The 18,105-nt window shown below is 37.5% G+C and overlaps 1 protein-coding gene across 3 annotated transcripts in view; it reads right to left on the reverse strand.

The window, feature by feature from the left end:
- atp10d (ATPase phospholipid transporting 10D) overlaps positions 1–17,961 on the reverse strand; it is a 46,674-nt gene extending 28,713 nt beyond the window's left edge. Inside the window, exons 1-3 of one of the 3 annotated variants that reach the window (XM_084742854.1) lie at positions 17,501–17,961; positions 2,969–3,300; positions 1,029–1,223 (exon numbers count right to left, since the gene is read on the reverse strand). In XM_084742854.1, coding sequence (XP_084598980.1) covers positions 1,029–1,223; positions 2,969–3,255 — 482 coding nt within the window. In that variant the 5' untranslated portion in view covers positions 3,256–3,300; positions 17,501–17,961. Of the gene's footprint in view, positions 1–1,028; positions 1,224–2,968; positions 3,301–16,895; positions 16,918–17,496 lie in introns of those variants that run through there. The other 2 variants (XM_084742855.1, XM_084742856.1) reach the window with 2 other exon arrangements.
- Between the last annotated feature and the right edge of the window lie 144 nt (positions 17,962–18,105).

Consider the following 18,105-nt stretch of genomic DNA (forward strand, 5'->3'; position numbering starts at 1 on the left):
TTTGAACTAAAGAGCAGCCGACTCTGAGATGATCAACAAATGCATTCGGCATCGCACACCGCCGCGGATGACCACCACAGGAGGAGAGGAGGTGAGTGGAAAAGAGCCATGCTACAGCTGGGACTTGAGGTTGCTGCTGGCTAATGTCTGGCCAAGAAAAAAAGGGACACAATGGGACGTCCACAATATCCTGGATCAGTCTGTTGCACCTGAGGGGCGGATGACACTGAAGAGCTAACAGGACACAACGCACAAGGCTAAAGCAAGAGGAGGACTCTGGTTTTATGTCTATGATGCTTCATGTTCAAACACAGTCAAACCTTATGGACATTGTTTCCAAGATGCTGAACTTTTTATGTGAAGATATGAGTCTAATGTGTAAATGAGATCCTGTAGCCTAAATGAGAATCTGTGAAAAAACTTTAAAACTCTTTAAAATATGAGTATTTTTGCAGTAAGATGATGTGCTGCTCTGTTTCATATGAAGATGAAGAGTGCTGTGGTTTTGATCAGTGTGGAGGAACAGTGATGCTCTGTGTTACCTGCTCTCACAGTGACATGACGTCTGTGTGGGTCAGACTCGTGGCTCTGTACTCTGCTGTCAGACACATTTTACATAAATGATTTGCAGTAGTGTTTCTCAACTTTCTTATAAAACCCAACCCACACTTGCGTGTTATGAAAGTTTGGTGGGATGCGGTGCAATGTCTGTCTGCTAATTGTTGCAGCTCTGCTACGTTGGTTCACCATGCCAGGGTTAGTGGATGGCAGTGAGTGGGTTTGTGAGTGGAAAACTGGTGTCGCCCTGCTCACTTGAAACCTTTACTGTCACTTATTGCTATGGCTGCCATCACTGCAGTTCATACAGCGTTTCAAAAGTCCTACCTCAACCCCAGCATCCGACTATAGGCTCTGCCTTACCACTACGGGGGGATGAATCATGATTTCAATACTCTTTCATTCCAAGTTTAAACCCTTAGTGCACCATAGCCATGCGGAAACTTAGAAAATGGTATTAGTTCACTCACCCACAGAATACCCGCACTACGTTGTTGTTGACCTTCTTGTCGAACAGGTAGCGTCTGTAGTCTTCCAGAGCATCTTTAATGGCAATGACAGTCAGGACTACCAGCAGAGGAATCATGGTGATTTCCTTCTGAAAGGCTTCAACGACTGGCACCCAGTTCAGTAAGGCCAGGAACAGGAAGTAGAGGTTAGCAGCCCTACAGAGGAAGGCCCAGAGCGACAGGTTAGTAGGTAGGAACTACAAATGTACAACAGCTTGTGAAAGTGCAACCAAGTGCTACTAAACATTTTGACTGGTTGGTCCACCATTCTGGGTTTAGACTGAAATATCTCAAAAATTGTTCAAGGGATGGCCATGAAAGGTGTGGCTTAAAGAAACCCAAATACTAATGAGTTGAACTAAGACTTCCTAGACGTCAAAACTAAACCAACATGCAATGAATTCTGGGACAGTGAATACCTCAAATAATATAATAGCTGTTAAAAGGACCAGTGTGAGGAACCTAATGGTAAGGTTATAGATTGCAGCCAACTGAATACCGCTCGCCTCACCTTCCCCTTCCATGCAGACAGGAGAAACTACAGTGGCCACCAAACTTTCAACTCCGTGCTCCCTCTGTAGGGATCATTGTAAGGTAACAAGTATTATTTTCAGGTGATTGTACACTAATGAAAACATATTTGTGATTATAATATTGAATTTCATTGTTATTTTGCCAATATATCCCTCTAAGTCTTACCCACTGAATCTTTAAATGTGGGCAAAAGCATCATGGTGGATTTGATCTTTGAATTCAGACAGATGCTGAAATGTGACATAACTTTGATTTGTTTAGGGTTGTTTGCTGGACAATTGAAAACTGTGGTTGCAGTCCGTCTGAAAGAGACAAAACGAGCGACTTCACATTCAGATAAACAGGTTTAACCTGTCACTACTACTATAATCTACGGCCACTTTAATGTGCTTGATGTAGGTGAACTTCGGTTCACCACAGTAGAACCTGAGAGGCTGCCTGGAAAAACACATTCCAACATGATGAACAATGCAGTCTTTGGAAAACAGTTAGCAGCTACATTGAGGCTGAGTTGCACCAACAATAATTCATTTTAAACTAGGTTGAATCATGGTTTAACTTTTAATTTATAGTGATTTATGTTTATGTTATGTTCTTTTGCACCAAAACTTACACTCCAAATTATATTCCAGAAGTAAATTTAAACTTGTGGGGGGTTAACTTTTAAAACGGCTGCCCTTTTGAGATGGATTGAGTAAAATAATCAAGTTCAGTAAGGAAATGTAAGGGACAGCCTCAGCCTTATTGAGTTTCATGACCTGTCTCTTCTTTCTTTCACTCAGTTGATTTGTTTAAACACTCTGCCAGTTGCTGCCAATACTCTATTTTTCCTCACTGTGTTGTTGTCTTCTGTTTTTTTTTATCTTTTATTTTTTGGCCATATTTCCCCATTAACTTAGCCATCAGGTCAGGTAACTTTTTAGCTATCTAGCAAAGAATGAAATGTTTTGTTAACTTTTTCACTACTAGCAAACAGTGAAACATCTTTATAGCAAGAAAGCAAACTGTATGTTTTGTTAACATTTTTAGCTTGCTAGCAAACAATGTACCTTTCTGTTAACTTTTGAGTTAGCTGTAACTGTAATGCTTAGTTATGGACTACAGAGCAGCCAAAAGTTAATGATTTTCCTCCTCTTTTATACTTCCTGATAGCACTGATAGTATTCAAATGCATTATTTTTTTATTTATGTAGGCACACTGGTAATATATGGCCCTTTAATACAAAACTAAAATATTTCAATTTAGTCAACCTTAGTCAGAGTCAGAGGATTTGATGTTTAATTGACAATTACGTTCCAGTGTACTTCTTCTCAGATCAAGAGTGCAGTAATACTCAAGTAAAACTCAAAACAAGCACAACTCTGACCTGTGGAACTGCTGGAACAGGTTCATGGGGATGAAGGTCAACAAGCTGTACTTTGTAGTGCGGATGGCGTTGCCCTTGTAGTTTTTGCAGACGGCTTCGTACTCCTGTTGGTGGGGCCCGTGGCGGGCGAACACCGTTCTCCGCTTCCCGCTGACTCTGTGCGGGGAGCTGTGGGCCTCCAGCGAGCTTTTGTTGGGCAGGCCATCGGGGGCGGAGTACCAGCCTCGCCCCGAGCTTCCCTCCAGCAGCTGCCGGCAGCGATGCTGCACCCAGTGGAGCCGCTCCATCTACACGGCTCTGGCTGAGCTGTGAGGGCTCACAATGTCTTCATCCTGCACAAGAAAAAAAACAAAACAAAACCATTAGTCTCTCTAGCTGTCTGCTGGTTTAAAGGAACAGTCTGGTGTTATTCTAATACCAGCATTTGTTTAAACTGCAGTGCCTACATCTGTCTAACAGACCTTACTTACCAAACTTTGACTATCCTTAAACTAATATGGGATAAATACAATGCTATAAATAAAAACAGGAAATAAAAAGCTAAAAAGTGTCTGAGAGCTTGAAATATAATAAAAAAATAAAATGTTTATAATAAATGGAATAAAGATTCCGGTACAACAGATGCAAACAAAAAATGGAAGGCATATTTGCAACTTACATAAAATCACTACTAATGAAAATGTATGTTTAATCCAGTATAAACTGACAAGAGTATAGTATGGTAGAGACAAAAATCAGAAAACTTGGGAAAATATTGAAGAACAGTTTTCAAGAACTTGTACGTGTAAAAATGCTTTTTCACCAACGATTTGTCTCTTTCAAAATGTTGGTGTAATAAGGATGGCAAATTCTTTTTTCATCATTAGTTTATAAGACACTTATATTACAAAACTGGAAAAATAAGGAAAAATGGAAAAAACGAACAAAATATTACTTGAATATTGACAGGACAATGTCAGAGGACAGCGACAGACAGAAACAATTTCACAAGATATGGGAGATTAGGAGCCCTTAGCCCTTGTCTTTACTTTGTACTGTTTTATCACGTGTGTGTGTGTGTGTGTGTGTGTGTGTGTGTGTGTCTGCACAGGATTGTGTGGGTCTGTGTGTGTGTGATAAGTGTATTTGCTATACGTCTGTGTGGGTGGGGATTCAATATGACCTCTAATGACTGTATGGTGTTTGGGGACAAACAAATAGGATCTAACCATGAAATTTAATTTTATATTTTTTAATTTCTTTTATTTTATTTTATTCCTTTTTTTTAAAGAATTAATGACTTTGTGACATGATGGAATTTTGACTGTATTCAGACCCTTATTCACTCAATGAAAAAATATTTTAAAAATGAAATCTAATAATAATAATGCAAGACTGAAACAAAGTTTTAAAAACTTGTATAATATTTTGAAAGGGTGCAAAAAGAATTCAAATCTCTGCAAACATTATTTTGTATTTTAAGTTTTTATTTCAGATTGTCAAGTTCTTCGCAACTGCAGCACTGCAAACTTTTTACAGTGTTTCTCCAACACTTTTTCAGAGTTTTAAATATGACTCAGTGTTTATTATCTTTTTTATTTTGCAACAGGCACTGAAAAGAACACAGGTTTGTCATTGTTATTGACATTTAGTGGTGCTCTGTGCATTTTTATATTTTAGAATTTCCTTTTTGCTTCTTTATGGAATACAAAGGCATATTTTTGTTAGAATTTTTGTACCTCTATGCTTTTTGGTAAGGTTAATGAAAAGATCAAACTGGTGCACATATGTTGGGGAAAAAAAGTTTTGAAAAGTTGAAACTTGAGTTTTGAAACGATGCATCTTTTATTTTGAAACTTTTGCAGATGTAACCATATTTGCACCCGTATAACAGACTGTTCTTTCAGAGCTGAGTTTCACTTTTCAGAAATCTGCACACATAATTGAGAGCTTGCGAGTTATTCATTTCTGGCAATAGTTTATTTAAACTGTGCAACTGTTTGCTATGCACAAACACTGTCGGGGAAAAAGTTTAGGAAGGTATGTGTAAAGATTTTGTACCTGCTCATAGGGTTCCAAAGTCTAAGACTAGTGACGAACTCACTGTAAAATGCTTCCAAATGATTCATTGTACGTTTGGTTCCTAGTCACATCATTTGAACGACCAACAGAATATCCTTGTCAGAGTAACGCTGCCTTCTTTACAACATGATCTCACAGAGGAATGTACAGTCTGAAGCAGCTAGAGGCTGATGTTTGAGCACATGATGCAGCAGGCCTCCTGTACGTGTCTGTATCCTCCAGTCATTCTGCTACGAAGCTTTTCTGACACATTTCTACACGTGCTGACATCATTTCTGTCTGGACCTCAGGTAGAGGAAGCAGGAACTGTAATACCAGGACATGTGAGTGACATGGTGGCCTGACACGGAGACACCCGACCTAAAAACGCTTCATTCTAATGAGCGGTCTAACATTACACAGAGACAAAAGCAGGTATGCTGCAGCTTGGTTCATCTGTACACTGGTTTGGTCACATCTTAGTCGTGTCCAAAAGTCTTACAACAATGTTTTATTATCCTCCATGTTGTTTTTAATGGACTGTGAGAAGCTTTTCCACGCAGCAGGAAGCAAAATATGACAGACGATACAAGAAAAATAAAGCTAAACATGAACAAAAGCTGCACAGAGAGAACAAAGAGCAACGTTTCTTTATTGTTTACTTCAATTTCTTGGATAAGCTCCTCAATTCTACTAATTCTCTTTTGGGGGAGAGGGTGGGGTGAAGTAGAGACAGGAAAGATAGGAAAAAGAGCAAGGGGCCGACATGCAGCAATCTGGAAGCGAACCCACGGCTGCTGCAGAGGACTCAGCCTCAGTACACGGAGAACTGAAGGCCTGATGTCTGCAGATATCTGAAAGGATGAACTCTGGATAAATATGTGTTAAATCATGCAACAATCATGTAGAATCTCCCCATGTTTCTCAGGCACCATTAAGCATTACTGCACAAACCACAAGAATGTCTCTTCCCTAAAACTGCCTCATGTTAGGGATCATAATGTCCTTTTTTTTTTTCTACACCTTTAAATCAGCTTCGGTCCTGCTCATAACACCCAAATAATCATTCATTTTCAGAATTTTAAACCTTTAAATGCCAGTTTGTTTAATGACAAGTTTTACAGTGTAAAAATCTTAAATTTATTCATTTAATTAATTTGCTTAACTTTTATTTATTTAAATAAAATTGATTTTGATGCATCTTTATTTCTTGCTCAGTGTCAGATCTAAAATAAAATATTATATAATAATATTATTTTTTGACTTTTTGTGGTTAAATCTTTTAGTCCTGATCATAACTACCAAATATGAATTGATTTTTAGAGTTTTAACCCCTTGAATGCTGGTTTTGAGATGACACTACTCATTTTCATAAAATATAATACAAAAATGGAAAGATATTCAATATAATAAATGCAAAGTGGATTTTTTTAGGGGTGGGTGGAGGTGTTGTCAGAGTCTGGGATATGTCAGTGAAGCAATAAGGTTGATTTTGATGCACTTTTATTTTTTGTGCAGTCTCAGATTTATTCATTCTTCCAGGATTGGGACAGGATGGGAATTTTTTGAGTTTTTGATGTATTTAAGTTAAAAATAAAAGAAACTTTTTTATGCAATCAGAACAGAGAATAGCGGTAAAAGTACTGCTATTTAAAACAAAATTGAGCATGTCACAAGTCTTTGCATGTATCACAGTATCACAATAAAGTTTTCTGAGAATTGATACAGTATCAGAAAAACAGAATATTGTGATACTCAATATTTTCAATAATTTCTTGCACCCCTTGATGGGACAAGAGTGAAAATCCACTCCTGTGTCACCCTCTATGTGGATACTGATGCCGATTTGGTTTGGTTTGGATATCGACCAACTCCAGTGCATTCTAAAAGTTAGAAACTGTTATCAGCAGAGGCTTTAAATACCTTCATGCACATTCTTATTCCCACCTTGTCAAACACAGCAGCTTGGTCAGCGGTCCTGCAGGCCTCTGCAGTCAAGCTAGCAATAATAAATATACCATGTCCAGAAAACTAGTCAGGTCAAGTTAGAAAATACCATGGTTTGGGTGAAAATAAGTATGTTTGTTATGTAAGTTAAGGTCATTAACACAACGCTTCACATGGGACATGAACCCCACCTCCTTCATACACATATTTTGTCCTTTATACTCAGTCACCTGACTGACCACCACATGCTGGAGAGGTGCCTCCAGATACAACGCTAGAAATGTACCTACAATGTCATAATTTGAAGCACAGGGCCACTGACCAAGTTGCTGCATTTCATGTGTTCCGAGTGACAATGGTCTGAGACTTTCTATAAAGAAGACAAAACATCTAGACATTACAGCTTTATGTAAGTGAAGACAGAGGGGAAACCCCAGCAAATAGAGGATTATTTACTGCATGTTGTGAAGGCACAAAGATTGAGATGAATGCATGTGATCACAAGAACATGGAGTGGCATTGGAAGAATCTGTCGTCATGCATTACATTACATTACTTTCATCCAGTTTGAAAGCTATTCTCTCGGAGTGGAGAATCTGGATAATCCTTTTTCCAAGAAGAAACATGCCGGAGACGTGCGAGTGCAAACACACAGCTGCTGCCAAGGCAGGGGACGCCTCCTCTCACTTCTTACTTTGAAGACTAATTCATAAACCTTGAATAATGATGCAGCACAATATTGTTTAGAATCACAAAGATTCACACAATAGTCACGTTTTCACATTTAACACACAACGGATACAACGTGAAATTCAAGTGAAAACAAAAATGTTCTCTAGTATCTTGTGTGATCTAATCTTCCTCAGCATAAAGCCAGAAGCCCCCTCCTCTCACAGGGCCCTGTGACATGTCTGACCTGCTACCCAGCATTCTCAGCACATGGCTGAGATAGTGCACACTGATAGGAGATAACAAATGAAGCTACTGTACACACTGTCTTCTTATATAATATCACAGGAAATATAGGATGCAGGGGCCATATTACAGAAACTCTCTATCTTAAGTCTTAGATTAATATTTTGGTATTATTTGGTTTATTTGTTATTACAGAGGCAAATCCTAACTAACTCTGGGAATTCTGACTTATCTCACCTCATCCTATCTTATCTCAGGTTAGGAAATCCAAAATACTTAACCCAACATCACTTATCAACTTCCATGTCTGCCTAGCAACATGGCTCACTCTTCAATAATGCTGGAAAATGTGTTTAAAAAGATCAAACTCTTGGCTATTAAAATTTGTATCAGGCCATCCTCCAAGTGATTTAATTTTTATTAAATGTAGACACCAACTCCTTCAAATGAAAATGTTTTTTTTCTCATTTCACAGCATAGTCGTAATGAGCAGCCATTATAGTTTTTTAAGTGTCTCAGAGTTCTCTTAATGTTAATCAAAATACATATTAAAACCATAATTCTTATTTAGCTTTGATTTAGAAGAACTACAGAGTCGATATATTATGATTGAGACACAGCAGACAGAAATATTACTTAATGAATTTGTCAAAAAATAGAAAGTTTACCAGTGCTTGAGTAGTATTCCTGCCTTTTTTAAACCAGGAAGTGAGACAGGGGTCCTTAGGGTATAGCTGACCCTTTTTATGCCTGATTAAATCATGTTTTTATAAGAATACAATGATTTCTAAATAAAGATGACAGGGCTGAACAATTAATCAAAATTTTATCTAAATTGCAACGTGGTCTACTGCAATTTTCAATATTTGATAAAAGCTAATTTTTCTTTGTGAAATTATGATGGTGCTGCAGAGACGTGCTGGTCCACACTTCAGATTCTACAGACTTTAGAAAACATGTTTGTAGGGCTGCAACTAAAGATTATTTTCATTATCAATTAATCTGACAATCATTTTTATGATTAAATCAGCTTGGTCCATAAAATGTCAGAAAATGCTGATCAGTGTTTCCCAAAGTCCAAGGAGACGACCTCAAATGTCTTGTTTTGTCCACAATTCAAAGATATTCAGTTTACTGTCAGAGAGGAGGAAAAAAACTGGAAAATATTCACAGTTGAGGAGCTGAAATCAGAGAATTTGGGTAGTTTTCTTTGATAAAAAAAGATCCAAACTGATTAATCGTTTATCAACACAGTTGCCAAGTAATTTAACAGTTGACAGCTAATTGATTAATCATTTAATCATGGCAGTTCTACAACGTTTGGTACAGATCATTAAAAAAAATCAGCCCTTTAATATGTTTCTCGATGAAAATGAGAAAAGATCATTCCCTCTAATACTGCAAACTATATCGCAATGGCAATATCAGTAAAAACAACTGCAGTTAGATATTTTTTCAAAATTGTTCAGCCCTAAAATTATTTAGAATTTATAATAGCATATGATTATACCTATGTTATCAGTAGGTATTGTTGGTTTTAGATTCTGAAGGCTTTTAATACATTTTTAAATAGTTTGAAGTTGTGAATTCTTGTTGTGAAAAGTGTTTTCTGGCACAGAAAATTTAGAAATTGAAAAAATTAAAGCAGACCAAAACATCTTATGAATTTCATATATTTCATATAGCCTATATAAATCCTTAAAGAATACATTTTCAACAAAAATACTGGAATTATAGTTGGTATTAATAATAGTTAAAGTTTGTTTTGGTAGGACATGTTTTGTCCCAATACTCAAGAATGAGTAAGTTCCATCTGTAATGGTACTTTTCCTAAATCAAGTCCTAACCCTAATCACCATGGTTACCAAACAGTTCAGACAGGAACTTCCAGTTAGGAAGTTTCTATAATACATACAGCAGAAATATATGACTGATGGTGACTTCTTGTGAACTATTTGAAACCCCACACAGAGTGATGTAAACCTCTTCTTATCTTTGCCTTCAGATAATATCACAGCTGCACGTGTTCATACGCTTGACAGCTTAGGAGTTATGCTGCATCACACTTCAGGAAACAGCACCAAACGTGACGCGCTGGCAAGTTTGAATATTTTTATTTTTAAGGAAGGAAATCACACAACAAAGTCTGTCATTTCAAAGTTTTTAAAACATTTTGTAAAAGTGCCCAGATTTGACTGTATACTGTGGGGGAAGTGAACTTCAGAAAGTCCCAGCCTGCCCTGCTCATGTCATGGCACTTCTGTAAAGTCAATCCTACACTCTCTAATTATGACTTCTTCAAATGGTTTTGGAGAAGTGCAGTAGACTTTGAGCTTACTTCAACAAAAATAACAACACTGTGTGATAAAAAACAACAGCAGCACTTCTTATGGGCAGCTCCCACAGTCTTAGCCTTCCGTCTGATCTGGTCACTCAGACTGTGGGAGGAAGCCGGAGAGAACCCACACAAACATGGGGAGAACATGCAAACTCCGCACAGAAAGGTCCTGGCCCGGCAAGCCGGGGGATCGAACTCAGGACCTTCTTGCTGTGAGGCGGCAGTGCTAACCACTGGACCACCGTGCCGCCCTCAATTACAATATCTGTCAAAGTAATCACAATTAAATATTTTTTCAAAATTGTTCCGCCCTAATTAAAAGTGTTTAAGTCACAGCACCTTTTATACCTCATTTACACCACACAAACCCATCAGCTCACATCATCTCTGCTGTTATCTGGATGTATCTGAACTTCTGCTTCTCTGGAACTTTCTCTTAAGTAGTTTGCAGGAAATCAGGCATCAGCTTGTGGTTTCCATTTTTAATCACCTCATAATTTTACTAGGGGTAAGTAAGATACTATTATTGTGACATGTGGTTCTGTAGGCGGCGTAAGAAAATATTGATACACTTGAGTGTCATGATATTATATTTACTGATACTGTATCAATTCTCAAAAACACTGTACTGAATGACAGTGTGATACATGCAAACATTTGTGGTGGTGGTTCATTTTGTGTTGCGTTGAAACAGCGGACCGCTAGATAGAAGCTTTGTTGTTCTTTACTGCATAAGTAGGCCTACACTTCTTTAGGAGGTGGATGTTGTACATGTGTTTTTTTGCTCAGGTGTGTGTGGTTCTTTTGTCAGGTTCTTTTGTCATTGTTCAATCAATTTGCACATTAAACATCTGTGATGTTGACGGGTTAGTCCAAATTTGCTTGGCCATCGTCTCTAAAACACATGCCTGAACACACGCGAGTAAAAGCACCAGCGGCGGCATTGTCTGGTTCTGTTTCTAGAACAGCAACATTTCAAAAATCCCAAACAAATATTAAGCATATTTTTTATTTTGGGTTTCCTGTTTTGCTGTAAAAAGTGCTCGCCACTGATGGCAACCAAAGGCCAATGGCAGCTGTTACTGCCTGACTAAACAATAAGTTGACGTTTAAAATCTATTTTTTTAAAGACTGTTGTACATTTTATAATAGCAATAATTTTCATTTAATTATGTTGTAGTGAGTTACTGTACAACACTGTGAAATTAAAAAAACAACAGCGGTGGAACATATTCATAAATAAACATATTCAGCTATTAAAATACAGGCATATTTGACTTTTTTCTGCAGATGTGGTGCAAAAATGGTTGAAATGCTTTGTTGCCGTTTCATACAGGCATTCACTTTGAATAGCTAGCAAACATACAGAGATCGTAAGTAAGTAAGTACAAGTTCTTTGTTACTGTACTAAAGTAGATTTTCAGGTATCTGTACTTTACTTGAGTATTTCTTTTTCTGACAATTTTTTTTACTTTTACTCCCTACATTTTAACACAGATATCTGTACTTTCTACCTCTTACAGTAAAAAATCGTATAAAAGACATAATGAGATGAAAACAACAAGAGACGGAGATCTGACTTTTTACTAATGTACTCTAATGTACTTTTTCACTTTTACTTGACTAAAGTAAGACTAAGTTGAATCAGTACTTCTACTTTTACCAGAGTTGTCTTTTACACATGTATCTGTACTTGTCTTTGAACAATATGTGTACTTTTGCCACCTCTGACTATTGTTCATAGTAACAGTTATGAAATGCAAAGTAATGCAAGGACGAACTACTGAACTGGATTTACTGTCTCATATCAAATAGGGCTGAATCACTTTGAAAAAAATTTCTAATTGCATTCTTTGGACTAATACGGTTACTGCAATAATGATTTTTACATCATTATTCTCATTTTCACTGAAAATGGTATTAAAATATTAAAATGGTGTGATGTTTACAGAATATGATGTGGAGCCATATATCTACATTACAACAATATTTCATTTGAAGTGGTATTTTGACACACATTTTGCCTTTAACAAATACTGCGCCATATCGTGGTTTTGATGAAATTTCGATTCACTGTTCAGCCTTGATTCTCAGCGTGAGGCACAATCATCATTGCTACTGTAACATATGAGACTTCAGTCCACCCCCCCATTCCCCTGCAGCAATTCACACCCAGGTACTACATATCCTTGCTGGAGACTCCTGCAACCCCCTGAAGGATCCCTGCAGGTCCCCAGACTCCAATTTGAGAGCTACTGACTTAATGATGTCGCATTCCTTTTATCTAGGCTGTATGATCCTCAGTTCATTTGACTGGTCAGACCGTTTGTCTGTAATTAGCATCAATAGTGTACTTTCACATGTGGGTGTCACATCTTTAACCCGCTGCACTCTTCTGGTTTCAGTCTCTCCAGCAGATGATGAAGCTGTCTGCAGTGAATTACTGCCATCCAGCATCAAGGCATTAGTGAGATCTGATACCGATGTTTGGTGATCAGGCGTGGTTCACAGTCAGCGTTCCAGTTCATCCCAGAAGTGCTGGCTGGGGTTCAGGCCAGAGCTCCATGCAGGCCAGTTAGGCCCAGGTTTTTCTATGGCAAATATTTTCCAAACCATTACCAGACACAAACTGGGCACAAAGTTAGAAGAACACGACATTCTAAATACTAAATGTAGCAATAAGATTTCATGGGAAATCATGCTGTAATCGACTTACAGTAAAAACAAGTTTCTGAATTGTAATAACATCTGAAAACTCCAATATTTCTAACTTGGCACATCGGAAATGTAGATAGGCCTCACTAAAAGAATAAATAAACACTTCAGCCAAAGTCTGGCAATTCAGATTTACAGGATACTGTGCTGTCAGTATTTTCAACCATCACAAAAAGAACTACAGTCACACAACCATCTGGAGTTGTCACTAGCAAGTGAATCTTTCCATCTCAACCATCCACCCCTAAGGAGCCCAAAAAACCAACATCAGCGAAAGACCAAAAATATGTGAAAAATGTATAAATCAATCAATCAATCAATCCAGCGGTCAATTAAACTGGTCAGCTGACACTGAGAACATGATACTTCTACCCAGCAACAGCCTGGTCACCAGAGGTGGCAAAAGTACACACACTCTTTACTCGAGCAGAAGACGCAGTGTACACACACGTGCCTAAAACAAGTGCAGATTCATCTTATGTAACAGTCAAGTCCCTCTGTCTACATCTACATCTTGTACATCACTTTTCATCTTGTGTGTCTTTTACATCATCTCTGTCTTGTCTTTTTTGTCATTTTCGTCTTATGTCTTCCATGTCATCTTTCATCTTATGGTCTTTTCATCTCGTTATGTCTTTAACATAACGAGATGTTTTTGTCTCGCCTTTTACATTGTTTTCCGTCTTATGTCGTTTTCATCTTTTTACGTCTTTTACGTGGTTCTGGTCTTGTTACATCTTTTACGCCATTTTCATCTATTTACATCTTTTATGTTGTTTTCATCTTGTTACGTCATTTCTTCTTGTTATGTCTCTATGTTGGTTTTGTCATTTTCATCTTATAACATATTTTCTGTCATTTTCATCATATGTCTTTTAAGCAGTTTTCTTCTTGCTAAAACTTTCATGTGGTTTTCGTATTGTTACACCTTGTTACGTCTGTCATGTGTGATATACACTGATGAAAACACCAAGGAATCTTCTGCTATCTGTTACTGTCCCATCCACTTAGTTTAAAATCAATCTTGATGTTGGAAAGGCAGCACGTGATGATGCCAAATAAAAAAAAACAAAAAAACAATTCCCTCTAACACATTAAAGCTAAAGTAACAAGTCTGTTTTGAAAATGTAAGGAGTAGAAAGTATTTGTATATAATTACTTCCCACCTCTCCTGCCACTATCTGGCAAGACATACAAAAGTATCCACTGCTGTACCACCAGACTACAGAGCAGCTGAGAGACTGTTAGATTCATTCTGAGCACTCCTACCTGTAAAATACTTTGTTTTAGTTTTATTTCTGTGACTTATTATTTATTTAGCCACTTTACTGTATATCATTTTAACACTGTTCTTGTGAGTAGCAAAAGGGGAACTGCAGCTTAATTTAATTGTATAACCCTGTGTTTGATAATGACGAATAAATCCCCCATGAACCTTGACCACGCTGGCCTGCTGTTTGCAACATACTGGTCATGCTCTGATACGTGGACAGAAAAAATGAAACCATGGATGAAATGAAATAGAAGCTGTTTGTTTATCAGGTTGCCTGGTTTACTGGGTCCACCTAAAACTAATACAGTCTCATACAGTCCTGCAATAAATCCTACCTTCAAGAAGGATCTAATGATCTGTTTTTTTGTTGAAACAGTTGAATATTTTACCACCACCCTTTTTATCAGCTAGACTAAATACAAACAGCTGTCAGTATAACACAACCGAGTTCAAGCTACAGGCCTGAGACGAGCAGAAGTTAAATCAACACCTCTTTATAACTTCATGAAAGGAGGATTTACTGCAGGAGTGTTTGTGAACCTAATAAACATATTTGCAGTACAAACACACGACCATCCTATCTGCGTCCCCAACATCTGTTACAGTGGACCTAATCAGCATCATATGGAAGCTCATTTCCACCAATGTGGGAGGAAAAAACATCTCGTATGTGATTTTAATGATAAACTTTCGCAAAACAAGTTGAAATAGTGAATAATAATAGGTGTTACTGATGATAATAATTAAGATTCAAGACTGGAGAGGCTGTGCGACACTGAATGAAGTGGGACTGTAATTAGTATCATTGGTAACACCTGGGTTTGCCCTACTATTTCAAATCAATCATTATATGTTAATACCTAAGCGAGTTAGTATCTCGCAATAATTTGGTGTGCACAATAATACTAGCACGTCATTGGTACGGGCTAAAGGTAATAAAGGCTCATGTAATGTGAGTGAGTCTGCGATGTAAAAGTTTGCCAAAGTATCAGTCAGATAGTAGAGTTGCTATTTGCAGTAACTGCTCAGTGTCAATCATCCAGAGAGGAGACAAATCACATTCCTTCAACACTACAGACTTAAGTCCCGCAATTCTCATCACTATGATGAGTTTGTGAAGAACAGAGAGAAGAAAAGCAGTAGTTTTCTTTGCACTGTATTTGATCCACTTCAATCTGATTTTTCAATTCAAACTATTTTTTTTTTTACACTTGTGGTGCTCAAAGTGCTAAAAAATGCATCTGAGAAAAATCAAAACGTCTCTTGACTCTTTTCAGAAATCATTATCCAGTTACTCAACATAATTCACAGACATTGTTGTGAGCATTTTCATGTAAGAACTACTTTCTTTCTATTAGAAAACAAAGCAGCTCACACTAAAACAGATGGATAAACAGCACTACAGGCCAGAGGAAAATGAGTACTTTCGACTTTGGAATCAGTTCAGGGACTGTTTAGGCACCATTACCTTTTTAAAATGATCACATTAGCACTGTAATTAGTTACTGGCAAAAATCCAATATCATACATCCCTACAAACAGGTATGAATTAGTACATCAAATTCAAGGGTGGAAAGTACAGGGGGACGGGGGGCCCAGACCCTCACTTTCTAGGATAAACAGAGAGTTGTCCCCCTCAACATATCATTGTAAACATGACAATATCATTTTACATTAAATAATAATAAATGCTGAAAGCACAAGCAAGATTTCTTGCTTAGAAAGACTGACAGAAAACGTCAAAAAATGTTGAAAAGTGTCAATCAGTATTTCCCAAAGCCTAAGATGACGTCCTCGAATTTCTTGTTTTACTCAGAGCCCAAAGATATTCAGTTTACTCAGGGGCAGATCTAGAGGGGTGGCATGGGGTGGCAGATGCCTTGCCACCCCAGGTTTTGACAATTGTTGTTCAAAATATCCATATGAAAAGTTGTGGCTGGACAGAAATTTACATGATTGAAACTCTGAAGTCCAAGTGCAAGTGAATGCAGCAAGAGATGACACTAATATAGTTTAATTATCTGTTCTGGCTACATTCTAGGCTGAGTGATGGATTTATGTTAAATAAGTATTTGGAAAAAATGTTTCAAGATCTGAAAACAAAACAATTTATTGTTTTTTACTGACACCTTTAAATATTTCTATTCAGTGTTTTACTCATATGCCACAACAATGTTATATTTTTTAGTTAAAATATCTTCATTTAAGGGCTTTTTTTCAAGCAAATATTAATATTTGTGATTGTTTGTGATTAAATCTGCATATATGTTTTGCCACCCTCTGTGCCACCCTCTTGCCACTCCATGAATATTTCTCTGGATCCGCTCCTGAGTTTACTGTCAGAGAAGAAAAAGGAATCCAGAAAATATTCACATTTATGAAGCTGGAATCAGGGGATCTGGACTTTTTTTTTTTTTTTTATCACTCAAAACAATTATTTGATCATCCAAACAGTTGGTGATCAATTTAATAATCGACTAATCTTGCAGCTCAATTGCAATTTCAGTCAAAATAACGGAAACATGACTCTTTTTATCACGCAGCCTTAGTTAATAATAATAATAACAACAACAACAACAACAACAACAACAACAACAACAATAATAATAACAATAATGATAATAATATTAATAATGTTAGTAGTAGTAGTAAGTTTTTTTTATTTTTTATTTATAAAGTTTCGATTTAAAATGACTTACAGGATCTTTTTTCATCACAGACAGTCACACAGCCAGACAGTCTCATTCCAGATAAGGCAGTCTTTGTGTTTACTAATTACGGTCAGCACAGATCACTTTACCCTTCCTTTAGGGATTATCCACACACTAACAGCACACACTGGATGCATGATTTAATACAAGGTTAAACTGGACATATAACCACACAGATGCTGCACTATAGCCCAGTACCACGCCTGTTTGTCCAGCTTATCTCATTCTGGTTTCCAACTGAGAGTCTCAAGACTTTCACCCTCTTATGTTTTATGTCAACAACTGAAGCTAATATCAGTAGAGGTACCAGCTATTAGCACAGCGAGTTTATCGTGTAGGTTGAACTTTAAAGCCTCGAGTATGAAGAACTCGACAACCCGAAAACTAAATATTTCTGTCAAACTGTGGAAACGTTAAACCACAACAGACAGAAGTGTCAGTTTATACAATAGGCCCACAGTACATTGTTTTTCGCCTCTGGATGCTGTTCACCATTACTGTGATGAATGAGCAAATCTCCGACCCGTTGCTTTCACACCTGGGTTAACGTTAAACCGCAGCACAGACAGTAACAGATAACTTAGCTTACTTACTTGTTGGTTGTCTCCACACGCTGCCTATTAGAACAGCTTGTCTCGTCGGTCACATCACTGTTTCGGTTTCTTCAAATCACCGAGAGACTGCCCGGTCTGAGGAGAGCTGCTGCCAAACAACCACACAGCTGCTGCTCCTGCAGCACAAAGCAGGATGTGAAACACTAGTCGTGCGGCTGCGAGACCTTCCGTTTTCCCAGCGGAGCGACGTGGGACAGAATTCCTTTGACGAATTGTCGAATTTTAGATTTCCATCATATCGGCAAAAACACATGCATAGTTCGGTACAAACTAATTCATTAATTATTTATGTGGATGTTTGTCTTGCATTCGGCATCCAAGTGGTTCATCGTATACATTTCAAAAAGTCATATTTTAGACATTTACAATTGGTTCACTCCACTTGTTGAACGATCAAGGTCACACTAAATTGGTACATTTCTGAATGGAGTTCGGCGTGTCACGTTTCATTCACCGTAAAAACCGAGGCGACAGTTCTAACAGTCGTTTCCAGGCGGAACACTTATATATTTTTACATACCGAACAAATGTAGCGTATAGGACATTATTTTTATTTCTACTAATGTTGCGTGCGCATAGTAAGA

This window comes from Lutjanus erythropterus, chromosome 18, assembly GCF_056507025.1.
Source record: "Lutjanus erythropterus isolate fLutEry1 chromosome 18, fLutEry1.hap2, whole genome shotgun sequence".
Classification (NCBI taxonomy): domain Eukaryota; kingdom Metazoa; phylum Chordata; class Actinopteri; order Lutjaniformes; family Lutjanidae; genus Lutjanus; species Lutjanus erythropterus.